This window comes from Budorcas taxicolor, chromosome 5 (genome assembly GCF_023091745.1).
Source record: "Budorcas taxicolor isolate Tak-1 chromosome 5, Takin1.1, whole genome shotgun sequence".
NCBI lineage: Eukaryota > Metazoa > Chordata > Mammalia > Artiodactyla > Bovidae > Budorcas > Budorcas taxicolor.
In genome coordinates, this window is record NC_068914.1 from 100,638,716 (window position 1) to 100,652,292 (window position 13,577).

Consider the following 13,577-nt stretch of genomic DNA (forward strand, 5'->3'; position numbering starts at 1 on the left):
GACGGGGTGCATCTCCTGCAGACCTTTAGCAACTGTTGCACCATGGTTTTTATTCCACTGGAAAAGAAAAGCAGGGGTAAAGATCCCAGGGGTAGGGACTTCTCTGGTGCTCCAGTGGCTAAGACTCTGTGCTCCCAACGCAGGGGGCCTGGGTTTGATCCCTGGTCAGGGAACTAGATCCACATGCCTTAACTAAGATTTGGTGCAGTCAAATAAATAAATGTTTATTTTTTAAAAAGATCAGGGGTACCCCAAATCAATTAGAACATGAGGGAGTTCATTCTCCTTGTTAATTTGATACCTGCTTAAGAATTCGTTAGCAGGAAAAAATTCCTGCTTCAGAAACAGAGACTTTATAATTTCCCCCAATTTTTGTTTTTCTGAACTATGAAATAGAGATTGCTTATTATTTTTTAAAAAAGCAGTTTGGTGTATACATATGTAAATTTTTCCATGTACCTCTATCGCCATGGATGAGTCTGAGGTGTTGTCTCTATATGTCTGTTTATATATCTTAGTATGTTGTTGTTTAGTTGCTAAGTCATGTCCAACTCTTTGCGACCCCATGGACTGTAGCCTGCCCGGCTCCTCTGTCTGTGGAACTTCCCAGGCAAGAATACTGGAGTGGGTTGTCATTTCCTATTCCAGGGATCTTCCTGACCGAGGGATCGAACCTGCATTGATGGGTGGGTTCTTTAGCACTGAGCCACCAGAGAAGCTCGTATATCTTAGTATAATGATGTAATTTTAGAGATAGAAGTTTATCTTAGAAATATCTAGTCCACTCCCCTTGTTTTATTTTTTGCCCTTCTTCTATAAATGAGGAAATTCCAGCTAGGGATATTAAGAAACTTACTCAAAGTCATACAGCTAGTTAGTAGAAGCAGAGCTGGGATTAGAACTCAAGTCTGGGCCTACATCAGTGTATTTCTGTGTCTCTCTCAGTGTACATATGTTTATTCCTGTCTTTTTTTTTTTTACTGTGTCTTGAATTTTGTGAGGTTTCCCCCTGTTTTTCTTTAATTGATGATCTGTGTTTGCCATTAAGAAAATATCCTGAATCTCCTTAGTTGTTTTTTTTGCCCATCTCTCTCTAGCACTGTAGCCGTGTGTCTGTTTCTGGCGCTCTCCTTGCGTTTCTGTTGTGTTTCTGAGAGAAAGAGACACAGAGAGAGAGTGTGTGTGTATGTGTGTGTGTGTGCGTGCGTGCATGTGCGCATACACTCGCAAGAGTTATGTATTTGGTGTTTCTACACTGTTGGGAAGAGCATGTGTCACTAACATTCCATCTGTAGCACTGATTAGCAGCTTCCTAATTGAAAGATGATCAAGTACAAATATATATAATTAACTTTGAACTGATGAGTGATTTTAGAAATTGCATGGCAAATTGGTCTGGGAATGGCTTGGAGCTGCCTTGGCTTCCCACAGGGGAGGCCCAGGAGGCAACAGCTGTCTGCCAGGAGCTGCGTTCTTCCCTCTACCGCTTTACCACTCCCCTCTTCTCCATCTCCCCAGCCCTTCTGTGGGGTTTCTGCAGCCTCCTGGCTCTGAGCAGTACCAGATGCCTCAGTCTCCCTCTCCCTGCAGTCCACCACAGATGCCACAGCAGTACTCAGGTAAGAGCGTAAAGAATGGAGGGGTCTTGGGCACTGGTGAGAGCAAAACACTGCTGAAGGACTTGTGCTCTAGAACTGGGTAGGGCAGAGAAAGTTCAGGGATTGGCTCTGTCCCCAGCTGTGACTTCATCAGGAGGAGAAACCAAAGTCCTGGAAACACCTGGCTGTTGTTTTCCAGAGGTGTTGAAATGGACTCCCTCAAGAGGGGAGGTGGTTTGCCTGATCCCTACCCCTGGGGAACCACATGTCGGTTGGGTTCCTTGTTTCCTCTCTCTCTCCTCCTCAGCTTCTCCCTCTCTGCTGAATCCAGCCCTGCGACTGGATTACGACTCACATGCCTTTACAACATAAAGGGCTTATATCTCTGTCTCTTGCACTCATTCTTCCTGTAAATAGCTTTTCTTTTCTCTTGGGAGTGTGAGAGAGGCTGACAAAATGCTTTTAAAACTGTATCTTAGATTTGTTTAGCAATTTTTCATTTGTACTCACATACATTGTGTCCTTTTAATTCTCTCCACAGCTTTGTAAAGAGAAAATTTAAGACTCAAAGAGGGATAAATTTTGTGTAAGGTCACAATCCTAAAGCTTGAACTTGAGTCTTTTCACTTTCTGTAACCCCTGCTATAGCCTCGGACACATTTTCAACAGGTTTCTGTACTCTGTTCCTTTCCCTCCAGTGGAAGGAAAAAGGCCTTCTTTGGAGGGGCCGGTTATCCCAGGTGAATGCACTTAATGCTACACAGCTTGTCTGTCTTTGCCTAAAACCCCCCCATATACCAAGAACAACTGCTGTTTCCCTTTCACCCTACCCTGACATATCATTGCACTGCATTTAGATTGATTTCAAGGGTTCTGGAGAGGAGAGGGTCTTAAGGTAGTCTCCAGCCTTCCTCATTCCGCTCTACAGTGGGAATGTCAGAGTGCCCTCTTCTGGTGAGATAAGGTATTTTGCCAGTTTTTCACATTTTAGAAATGGGATATTTTTCACATAAGATTTTCTGTACTCTGTTATGGGTGCTGTGGAATAGATTCCAGAATCAATCTTGCTCACAAGACCTGATCAATTCTTAGCTTCAAGGATTAATAACTTCTGCCTTTATCCAGACCAACCATGGATCTCTTACAGGCTGAGGTTTTAAAATTCAACAACCCTTACTACCCTTTACTCCATTCTTGGTCTCTCCAGCTGTATCTCCTAGTGTCCGCCAGGGGCAGTTGACCTTGAAATTCCCAGTGGGGTATGGAAATGATAGAAACTAGCTCCAAGAACTGCTGTAGCCTGTGGTGGTGCTTGATACCGCAGGGCATTTTCTCTCCTATTTGTTAAGATAAGTGTGTGCGAGTGCATATGGGTATAGTTGTATGTGAATATCTGTGTAAATCCTTAGTGGCATATCAGTGTATCTACTGGGTCTCTGCATTTATACCTCTTCATATACAAATACAAGGTCTTTGAATTAGAAACAAATCAAGTGAAAATAATTTTGCAGTACCTACTGTGGACCTAATGATAAGTAAACTGAAACAGCTGTTGGTTCTGAAAGTTGGCACTAGAGATCTGGACTGGAATTGGAAGGGAGATAATCTAGGCTCTTCCCCAAATTAATAAAAATAGACAAAACCCTCTTCATCATCTCATTTCCTTGCTGCTTTAGAATTTTCTAGTATATTTCCTTTCTTTCTAGCCACCCTGATTGACCTAGGCTTCTCACTGACCCCTTGTACTTTTCCTAGATGATGGCCCTCTATTCCATCCACATCATCTAAGAGACCTATTCACCTTATCATTGACCTTACAAACCTTCAATCCCAGGTCATGGGAATCTTAAGAGGAAGTGGAAGAAAAGGAAAAGTGCTTCTTTTGCCTTCCTTTCCAGTTTGCCCTTTACTGGAAAGCTAGAAGGCCAGCATTGCCCAGAAGGGCTGCTGTGTCACCTCCAGAGGACAGTCACCCGCCCTTCTCCCATGTAGCAGCATGGTCACTTTTCCAAAAATAAAGGCAGGGATTAGGGTTGACTGTTCCTGGAGCAACTGTTCTGGTTTATTAATACATTTTTGTAGTTGCCCAGTTTACCCCCAGGCCTGGACCTTAATTCCTTCACTATGATTTTAGATATAACCATAACCCTAGGAAATAGTTTTCTCCCCACTAAAATAATGACTTGCAGGTCCTTTGAGGTTTCTGCAGGCTTGTCTTGGGAAGATGCACACGGACATGAAATGGCAGTGAAACCTATGCACAGACTCTCAACTCACAGTGACACAGCAGCGTGGCCAGAGTGAGGTACATACAGAAATAGCTTCCCACATACTTACTGGCTCATTTTGTAGCTGAGGGCTTTCCAAAGTGGAGATAACTCTTTTCTCTCCCCAGTTACTGAAGATAACCCTCTCCCCCACCAAAAAAGGGAAAAAGATGAAGATACTGTAGGATTATAGCCTGTAATTTGGGAAAGATGCCTGAGGGATTTTATTTCTCTGGACATTCCTTTCCATAGATTTCATTCCAGATGGTAAAGAAGAAGCCTTATCAGTTTTCTACCTCAGTGATTTAAAAAACAACAACAACAACTAAACAAAAACCAATTCTGCCAGACATAAATGTCATCTGTTTATATTTATGGGGTTTGCTCTGCCCAATCGACCTTTCTGCCCAGGTTTAACGATGCCACTTAAAAAGCCATTCACACGTCCCCTCTCTTTTCAGAGCTTTCAAGATGAAATTGATTTCCTTATTCAATTCCCTTCTCCCACTTCCTACTCTAACCCAGGCTCCTTCCCCCAGCCTGATAGTATGAAAGGCCTGTCACTGGGCAGTGCCGTGGGGGGTTTTGTTTTGGGAGATTTGGACAGTTTTTTGCCATGTGCATTAAGAAGTGGCCACAGTTCAGCTGCTAATGGATGCCACCTGCTTCTGGCTTGAGGATGAGAAGCATAAAAATCAGCTCATCAGCAGAGTAGTGCTCTCTGTCCTCGGCTGAGTGAAGGAACAACGCTCCGGGCTAGCGGGGGAGGACTCAGTGTGGGGAGGAGCTCAGGAATGAAGCTGCGACTGAGAACTCTGCCTTTGTTTTTGCTAGGATCAGAGAAAATAATATGAGGACTTTGTTCTCTTTCCCGCTCCACTTTAGACCCCTAATAGCTCCTTATGGCTACATGTTGGCATTATAAAGAGCATCTACTGCCTTGCTTGTGCCCATACCTCACACATTCAGACATCCTCTACCCTTTCCTGGCCCAGGGCATTAGGCTTAGGTTGTATGTTGCCTTCCAGAAACGCTGTGGATTTGATTATTTTTGCGTTGGCCCCCTCAGCAGTGAGGTATTTGAAGAAGGTCAGTTGCAGTTTTGTGGCTAAAGGACACTGGTGCAGGTGGGGCTCCTAGGATGGGAGATACAGGGCCCAGAGCAGCTGAAGTAAAGGGGGAGTTGTTAAATGCATGACACTTCACCACTGCGCACTTCTCCTATGGCCCTTCCACAAGCTGTGTTGATGAATACCCTGCCCCTTCTGGCAGGGGAAGGGAAGATGGGAGCCTGTTGTTGGGAGGGTTTGTGCTCTCTGATTAGATGAACCCTAGAGGGTGGGGGAGGGGCACAAATTGGGGAGTAGGATACAACAGATGCTGTGTCTCCTGAGCTGTTCTTAGACCTCCCCCCACTTCTTTCCTTTCCTTTGACCGATGCTACCTGAGAAAAGCAATCACGCTCACTTCCCAGCATGACTGGTGCCCAGGGCAGAGGCTGCAGCATTTCCTGTCACAGGAAGCAGTGTGATGCTGGCGGCAGTGGCAGCCCCAGGGTGCTGAGCCACGAAGCAGCACTGCAGCAGGTTTCGATCTAGCGACCCCCAGCCCCGTGTCTGCCACCACACACACACATGAACTTGGCCTGTCCATCCACAGGAATACAGGCTGCGGGCCAAGAGCAGACCCTCACGCTAGACAATCCCCTGTGGGGAGGCGGAGCTCCTGCCCGGCTCTCCCCGCAGGAACTGTCCGTCAGACTGCTTCTCCCTGACCCCTTACCTTGTTTTTCACCATGAGGAAGATTTAGGACTTGGTATTCCTCCTCAGTGAGCCCTTTCCTTCCCCCAGCCTGTGAGAGGGTACGACTACATCCATGGTTGCCTGGACTAAAGCCCCACGGCTGCATCCTGTCAGTAAAACCTTCCGAGGGTCTCCCCCCCACCTCCATCCCTGCTGTCGTGTTCTGTTGCAGTAGACTTACGACTAGTCTTCCAGTCACAGTCTCCCCTCCCTTCGGTCATCTTTCATTTGGCCACTGGGGTTAGCTCTCTGAAGCACAAGTCCTATTTCTAACACCTCTGGGTTACAACCCTTACCTGAATGTGCTTCGAATTCTTGACACCAGCTATTTGTTTAATGTCCAACTCTCTAATAGACTGCTCATTCCATTGGGGTAGAGACCAGTTTTTTTGTTGTTGTATACCCAGTGCCTGGCATAGGAACTGGTAAATGTTCCACAAATATTTATTGAATAAATCAAGAGATGTATCTCATCCCCTAGTGCTTCCCCTACATAGCTCCTGGGCCTTCCTTAGCACCTTGAATTATTTGTCATTTCCTGAATGTGACATATATCTCTGTGCCATTCCCTCTACTTGAAGTGTTCCAACTCACCCTATCCTTGCCCAAGAATTAATGTCCTGGATCTGGTTTAGTGAAGCTGTGCACATTTATCTTCTCTTGAACAACCAGAGATCACTGACTTATCTGCAGCCATTACCAGAAAAGCCGGCACGTGCCTGCAGCCCTGGCCCAGGCTCCAGACTGGGGCCTGTACCACGCCCAGACGCTTGAGCAATCTGATCTGGGCATTTGGTAATACCTAACTATGACAGAATGGAGTAGTTTTCAGCCAAGCCTATCAAAGTACCCCTCAACCAGGGGAAGGCCAGGAGAGCATTGGCATCTTCCCCTCAAATTTCCACTGGTTTGAGGAGAGAGAGAGAGAGACCAAATCAGCAACTGTCTCAGATTCCTGGCAGGACACAGTTTAAGTGACCCTGAAGCCGTAGGTGGATTTGCTTACTGGCTTTCCCACTCAGGGTTAGCTGACAGGCTAAAATGTAGTTTGAATTCCCAACCAACTGCTTTTTCCCTGCCACTCAGGAGTGTCACCTTCTGGACCGGGTGTGGTGGTCATGCAGCTGAATGTCCCTAATGGACCCCAGCCTCCCCAGAACCCGCCCATGGTCCAGTGGAGTCACTGTAAATATTACAGCATGGACCAGCGGGGTCAGAAGCCTGGAGACCTGTACAGTCCTGAGAGTAGCCCCCAGGTGAGTCCTGCAACCCAGCTTTATCTTGGCAGGGAGGTGACCAGAGTCTTTTCAGGAAGCAATCTTTACCATTGACCATGCAGCCTCTCTTACTTGTGCGCTCTTTTACCCTGGACACTTTTCAGAAGAAACACAGGAAAGAGAGGAGGGAGCATCTTCTTTCAAGGAACCTAAGACCTAAGGTGGCAGATAGGACGCATGTTTAAAAACGCTAAGGGAATACGTAAAACAGGTTGTCAGGAAGTGAATATTAAAATAATACCAACTAATTAGGCATCCAGGGGCCAGTGTGAAGGAGCACTCTGACTTTGACAGAGTTCAGCAAGAGAAGCTTCCTGAGAGAGGTAACTTTTAAGCCGAGTCGTAGGAGCAATCCAGAGGGCAGAGTCTGGTGGATATGTGATGTGTACTCCGCTCTCTCCCACAGGCCAGCGCACAGATGAGCAGCAGCCCTGTCACATCTCCTACCCAATCTCCAGCACCCTCTCCTGTCACCAGCCTCAGCAGCGTCTGCACAGGGCTCAGTCCCCTTCCTGTCCTCACACAGTTCCCCCGGCCTGGAGGTCCCGCACAGGGTAAGGGTTCAGTGAGGTGGGCTGCTGTCAGCTGTCAAATTCACCCGTTGCATCCCATTCCCAAGTGGGGAGATCAGGAAGGGAGCAGTAGGCAGAGAATCACTGTGGCTAGCCCTCCTGTTCGTGGAAGCCAGCTCTTCCTTTAATGTCCCTGCTTAGGCCAAAGACACACCCCTCTTTAGTGCTGCCCATAGTTACCTTAACGCTAGATCTCCTTTACGTATTTAGTATTTCCTTTCAAGTCCCCAGAGACTGTGAGCCAGGGAAAAGAAGTTCCCTGAACTTTCTAATGAACAGCATAGAGTTTAACCTATCAGTACTGAGTCTGAGGCCTGGGAATATGGGGTGTGTCAGAAATAGTATGGTTTTAGAAAAGGGAATGCTGGATTTGAGTGAAAAGACTTGGGTTCACCCCCAACTTACTGTGACAGACAGAAGCTTAGAACAGCTGCTCGTTGCTGTCTTTTCCCTGGTAGACACCAAAAGAGGGCTCAGCTGTGACTGTCGCAGGCGAGGAGGGAACGTCCTGGCACTTCTGCTGTTCTTTCGATCAGAATCACAAGTTATACGAGTCTGTTGAGATGCCACCCAGCTTGTGGGAGTCCTGCTCCCTGCACCTGGGCAGGTGGGGGACATGGTCCCTTCCTCCAGCCTGGGGTGGGTAGACCAAAGAACTTAGTCCCAAGCCACTGAGCCCCAGACGACCACCTCCCTCCCATGATCAGGAAACCAGAGGTCACCGTCCCACAGAAACTTTATTTTTCACAAATCTCAAGTGCAGAATATAGATGGCCATTTTAAAAAGCACAGTCAAATTTTTAACCAAGAATTTACAGGAATTAGAGTTTTATAGCTTTAAAACATACCGCCAATATTTTCAGAAATAACTCAATTTCTTAAAAAGTTAAAAAAAAAAAAAAAGACTTGAGTTCAAATTCTAGTTCTACCACTAACTAGTTTTGTGAAGCTGAGTATGTTACCATGTTACTTAAACTTAGAACCAGACCTCAGTTTCCTAATATATAAAATGAGGTTAATCACATGTAAAATGGAAATTATCTTTTCTGCTTTCTGCCTTGGCTATCAAAAGCAGTATAAAAATAAGATGAGAATATGGTTTAAAACTTCAGAGTGCTCTGAAATACAGATTTATCACCAATAATAGGTAGCACATAGGTGCTATATCTTATAATCATTTAACTGCACCAGTGCTGATGAGGGAAGAACATACCCAACATCCCCTCTTCAGTAACAGAGACAGAATTTGAATATAGTCTGGCTACAGGTCTCTCTTGTCTACTACACTGTATTGCCTCTCATCTAAGTCAGAAACTTGAGCCTTGGGTTTAGGGTGAGAAGCAACTATATGAGAAATAAAAGACAGTTATAAGGGTCTGTAGGTTTCCTCCAGGGCCTTTTGTCTTCAATGAACAGAGCCCTTCTTCAAAGATGAGGGAACCTAATAACCCCTTTTGTCCAAGATACAACTGAGAACCAAGGGGGTTAGAAAGAAAGACAACACTTAATCAGTGACATGGGCACTCCTATCAAAGAAACAATAGGAATAGTATGCATTGTTGCAGTCCCATCTCCAAAGCCCCATGAAGTCTCACAGAAGTCATACCAAATAGCTCAAACTCCCAGAAAACCACCTGTGCTTCCTCCCTAGGTGATGGTCGCTACTCCCTCTTGGGCCAGCCGTTACAGTACAATCTGTCCATCTGCCCTCCCCTGCTCCATGGCCAGTCAGCTTACTCGGTGCACCAGGTAAGGGGGTCTCCCATCAGCCTCAGGGCCGCTGGAATCTCCTTCTCATCCAGGCCGCTGCTTCTGAGCCATCACCTCAGCCAGCTGGGTGGACAAGGGAGACAACCTAGAGAGCATGGACGCAGTGGGAGGAGCCTTCCCCACTCCTGTGCTCATTCTTCTCACCCCTTCCGAGTGCCAATCGGGAGGGGCTCTTTATTTCTCACTGGCCACTCTCTGGCCGGTCTGACTGCCTGGTAGGGTGGGATCCTCAGGGTCGCATACTGTTCCTTAATCTCTCAGACAGACTGGGATGCAAGGCAGTCAATATTGTTTACCTGGAATGAGAGTTATCTTTCAAATGTTGAAGGGACAGAGCGGATTGAAGCATGGAAACCGGAGCAAGAGACAAGCACTCAAATCTGCCTCCACTGACCTGGGGACAACAGACGTTGGTGAGTGATAGGATGCTGAATCCCCACAAGAAGAGCTTAACCCTCTAGCTCTGCATTACTGGTCCAGGATGGTGAGAAAGGCCAGCTTAGGGTCAGCGGGGAGTCAAAAGAGGACCTTTTGTATTCAAGAGCAAGGAGAAGTTGTGTCTCAGTCCTCCTTACCAAGCCATTCCAGGTCTTGGGGAAGATGAGGGTAAAAATTGGGAACAACACAATGATGAAGTTTGTTGAGCCTGCTATTAACAGAGAATCTCGTGGAAGTGGTCCTGACCCTGATCTCGAATATCTGTCTCTGGTAGTCCTAGACCCAGTTTAGGAGAGGCTTGATACTGGAACATGAGGGAGTAGCTCTCCCCCTGCAGGCCTTCCAAACTAGGCATACAAGCTCTCTTGGAGGTTCCCTTGTTTGAAGCAATTTGCTAAACAAGAAAAGGAAGGGAAACTGACTTCCCTAGATGATAAGGAAGAGGAATCTACCTGGGCCAGCCTCTGGGAAGGAAATGGAACATATTTCAGACTGAGCTGTTAACTCTGTGAACGAACATCACTGAAAGCCATACTTCACAGTGTTGGCACCCTGTGCGAGGGCTGAGTATAGGTTTCCAGATCTTAACTCTGGCATTCTGACTCCCGGTCTCTTCTTGCCTACATCTCTAGGCTAAGAGAAGAGAAGGGTTCTTTGTGTGTCCTAGTTGCCCTGATCAGAGTCTGAATGGTGGGGAGTTGGATTGATGTGGGAAGGAAGGAAAGGACTGAGTGAGAAAGGCTGGGCTTTTGAGGGCATTGTATACAGACTTAGTCAACTGGATCCTTCTTGGCCAGGCCACTGTCCAGTCCTGCTTACTCGGCACCTCTCACAGCCGTATCTTCTCTCCTCCCCTTCCAGTTCTGGGACGGGTACTGGAGGTGACAGATCTCCCGGAGGGCATCACCCGTACCGAGGCAGACAAACTCTTCACTCAGCTTGCCATGTCTGGCGCCAAGATCCAGTGGCTCAAGGATGCTCAGGGGCTGCCTGGTGGGGGTGGGGGGGACAACGGTGGGACTGCTGAGAACGGCCGCCACTCGGACCTCGCTGCCTTGTACACCATCGTGGCTGTGTTCCCCAGCCCCCTGGCTGCTCAGAATGCCTCCCTTCGCCTCAACAACTCCGTGAGTCGCTTCAAACTTCGAGTGGCCAAAAAGAACTATGACCTGAGGATCCTGGAGCGAGCCAGCTCCCAATAAATGGAGAAGAGCAAGGGACCAGCATGGCAGGGGTGGGGGCAGGGTGGAGGGGGTCAAGAGGTCCTGTCAGACCACAGACAGAGGCAGAAAGTAAGATAAGGTCTACAGACAGACACTAACTGGAGCCTAAGACAGTGGGGATGAAGGTGGAGACAGAGACAGACACTCACACTGGCGCTGGGCTTTCTCACTCCCCTGCCAAGGGTCCCTCCGTTTTCCTGGTTGGCCCATGTCCGCTTCCCTCTCTTTCCCATCCTCTCCTATCATTTTTTATCTCTTCTCTCACCATGAAATTAATTCATATTTTTTGGTCAGGTAGAATTGGGAGGGTCCCGCACTCCCCCATTCTCCTATTTCCTTACCATCCCAAGCTCCCTTTTCTTTTTTGGTCTTTATGAATATATTTATATGGACAGAATTAAGAAAAACAAAATTGATTTCCCCTGTCTCTCACCCCATCTTGTCTCTCCAAACCCCACAGAGTTTAAACTTGGGCCTCCTTCCACCCCCCGCAGAACACTTGTATATTGTTTGTTTGAGGTTTGTGCCGCAGTAACAGACACAGTATTTAATTGCACATACAGATGTTTGCTGGGTATATTCACTGTAAATTTTATTTAATCTGATTTTTTGTTTGTTGGGGGTTCTTTGGGGGGAGGTTGATTTTGTTTTTAAATATAAAAAAAAAAAATCTGTCACTGGACATCAGTCCCTGTTTTCTGTTCCACCCTGGTGTGGATGGGGGCTGGGCGGGTTTGGTGTGGGCTGGATGGCTTTCTCTGGCATATGCACATATATCTGCCTAACACAGTTCCCTGCATCCCATCCTCCTAACAAGTGTTTCTGATAGATGGCTGGGTCTCTGACAGGACTCTGCCACGAACTGTGGTTTATCAAGCACATCATGCTAGACACTGGACCTCTGAGTTCTTACCAGTAAAATAAGAGACTGGACTAACTAGGTGACCTCCAGGTTCCTTCCACCCTGTTAATTCTGTGATATTCATTTAGGGTTCTGGTAGCTAAGCCACAGGGGTGTGAGTGAGGTCAAAACTGGTCAAGATGCTGGCCTCATACATGCCCATCTCTTCTGAAAACTCTTCAGGGATGGAGGACTTGGGCATTTCTTTAACTCCAAAGCCAGAGGGCTGGGTTCTACCTGATAGGAACAGGATTGCATGTTTCTTAAAATAAAAGCTGTACCAGTTGAATGTGCTGTGCCAAGATGCCATACTGCCCAGGTGTGCTTAGCAGTCCCTGTCCTGTACAACTAAAGAAAGACAAAGAACAGAAGTCACGTGCCCATAAGATAGAGCTCTCCTCTGTCTTCACAAAGCTAACCCTGTTGTTGAACCAGTCAGACCAGGGCTGTTAAAGAGCCTGTTGACCCAGAACCATCCAGCAGCCCCTTCTCAATGTCACGCTCCCCTTAAAGAAAGGAAAAACAGCAGTAGGTAGAAATGACAGCACGCTGCCGTGGAAATCCCTGGGGTGTGGGTAGCAGTGCCTCTAGCCAGCCTCCTCTGAAGTTAGTCTGACCCAACCTCTAACATAATCCTTTCCTTTTTGCAGATACACAGGATAAAGCAACACGACATTATTGTCTCCAAATTACTCTCCTCTGAGATGGGAGTATCTCCTTTTTCAACCATGTCATAGCTCAGACTAGGAAAAGGCTGCATCCCTGTGAGATAAGGCTGCCAGATATATATTTGACCCCTTGGTTCATATGCCAGGGCAGCAGAGGAAGGAGATGGAATCAGGGAATCAGAATGACGAGGGAAGCTTGAGGCTTGGCCATCCCACCTCTTAGAGTTTGCAGATGGGAAAGGGCACATTACTTACAGATGACAAAGACTCCCTGTGTGACAGCTGTTGCTTTCTGTCCAACATTAACAGAACAATCTCTATGTGATCATTAGACCCTCACTCCCCCAGAACCTCTCAAATGGAAGTCCCAGCCTGGCTTTTTAAAATAGCTTTTAGAATTCTGTTCACCCCAAGGACAAGGTTTTTGGGGGATAGGGGACAGATATCTCTGAGGGCTACTGCAGGGAACAAAGCAGTACCACAGGTTCTTCACTCCCTCACAGAATAGCAGCAAGGCAGTCTTCCAGCTTCCCGTGGATAGAAAAGCAATCAAATTTTCCTTTCTTCACCAGTTTCCAAGCCCTTTCCTTCCTAAAGATTGGAGGCTAGATCAGTGCTCGAGGGTATAAAAACACGTGGCCACAAGAAGACAGTGGCTGAGAGGTTGAAAGCTAGATTCCAGAGAGAGTAAAACTGGGGAGGTGTTTGGACCTTGGGATAAGGGGATGAAGAAGGCTGTTTATAATTCATCTTTACCTTTAGTTATTTAAAGTCACTCTCTTGAGTGAATTCCTTGGCAGTCCAGTGGTTAGGACTCTGAGCTTTCACTGGGCCCAGGTTCGATTCCTAGTCAGGGAACTAAGATTCCACAAGCTATATGGAGCAACCAAAAAAAAAAAAAAATTGATCCACATGAGTATGCAGTATGGACTGTGCCTTCCTGAATTTAGCCAGTTCTGACCTGCACACCATAGATGAAAACCTGGGCAACAGCACTCGGGGGGGTGGGAGGAGTTAGGGTCCAGCCCGCCCCGTGTCCAATTTCTCTGTGTCAGCTGTG

General features: G+C 46.9%; 1 protein-coding gene across 13 annotated transcripts in view; it reads left to right on the top strand.

The window, feature by feature from the left end:
* The window catches only part of R3HDM2 (R3H domain containing 2), a 161,647-nt gene extending 150,017 nt beyond the window's left edge, over positions 1–11,630 (top strand). For all 13 annotated transcript variants that reach the window (XM_052641446.1, XM_052641447.1, XM_052641453.1 and 10 more), the window contains 6 exons: positions 1,519–1,619; positions 6,755–6,924; positions 7,352–7,499; positions 9,169–9,266; positions 9,616–9,700; positions 10,587–11,630. In XM_052641446.1, coding sequence (XP_052497406.1) covers positions 1,519–1,619; positions 6,755–6,924; positions 7,352–7,499; positions 9,169–9,266; positions 9,616–9,700; positions 10,587–10,927 — 943 coding nt within the window. In that variant the 3' untranslated portion in view covers positions 10,928–11,630. The remainder of the gene's footprint in view (positions 1–1,518; positions 1,620–6,754; positions 6,925–7,351; positions 7,500–9,168; positions 9,267–9,615; positions 9,701–10,586) is intronic.
* The last annotated feature ends 1,947 nt before the right edge of the window (positions 11,631–13,577 follow it).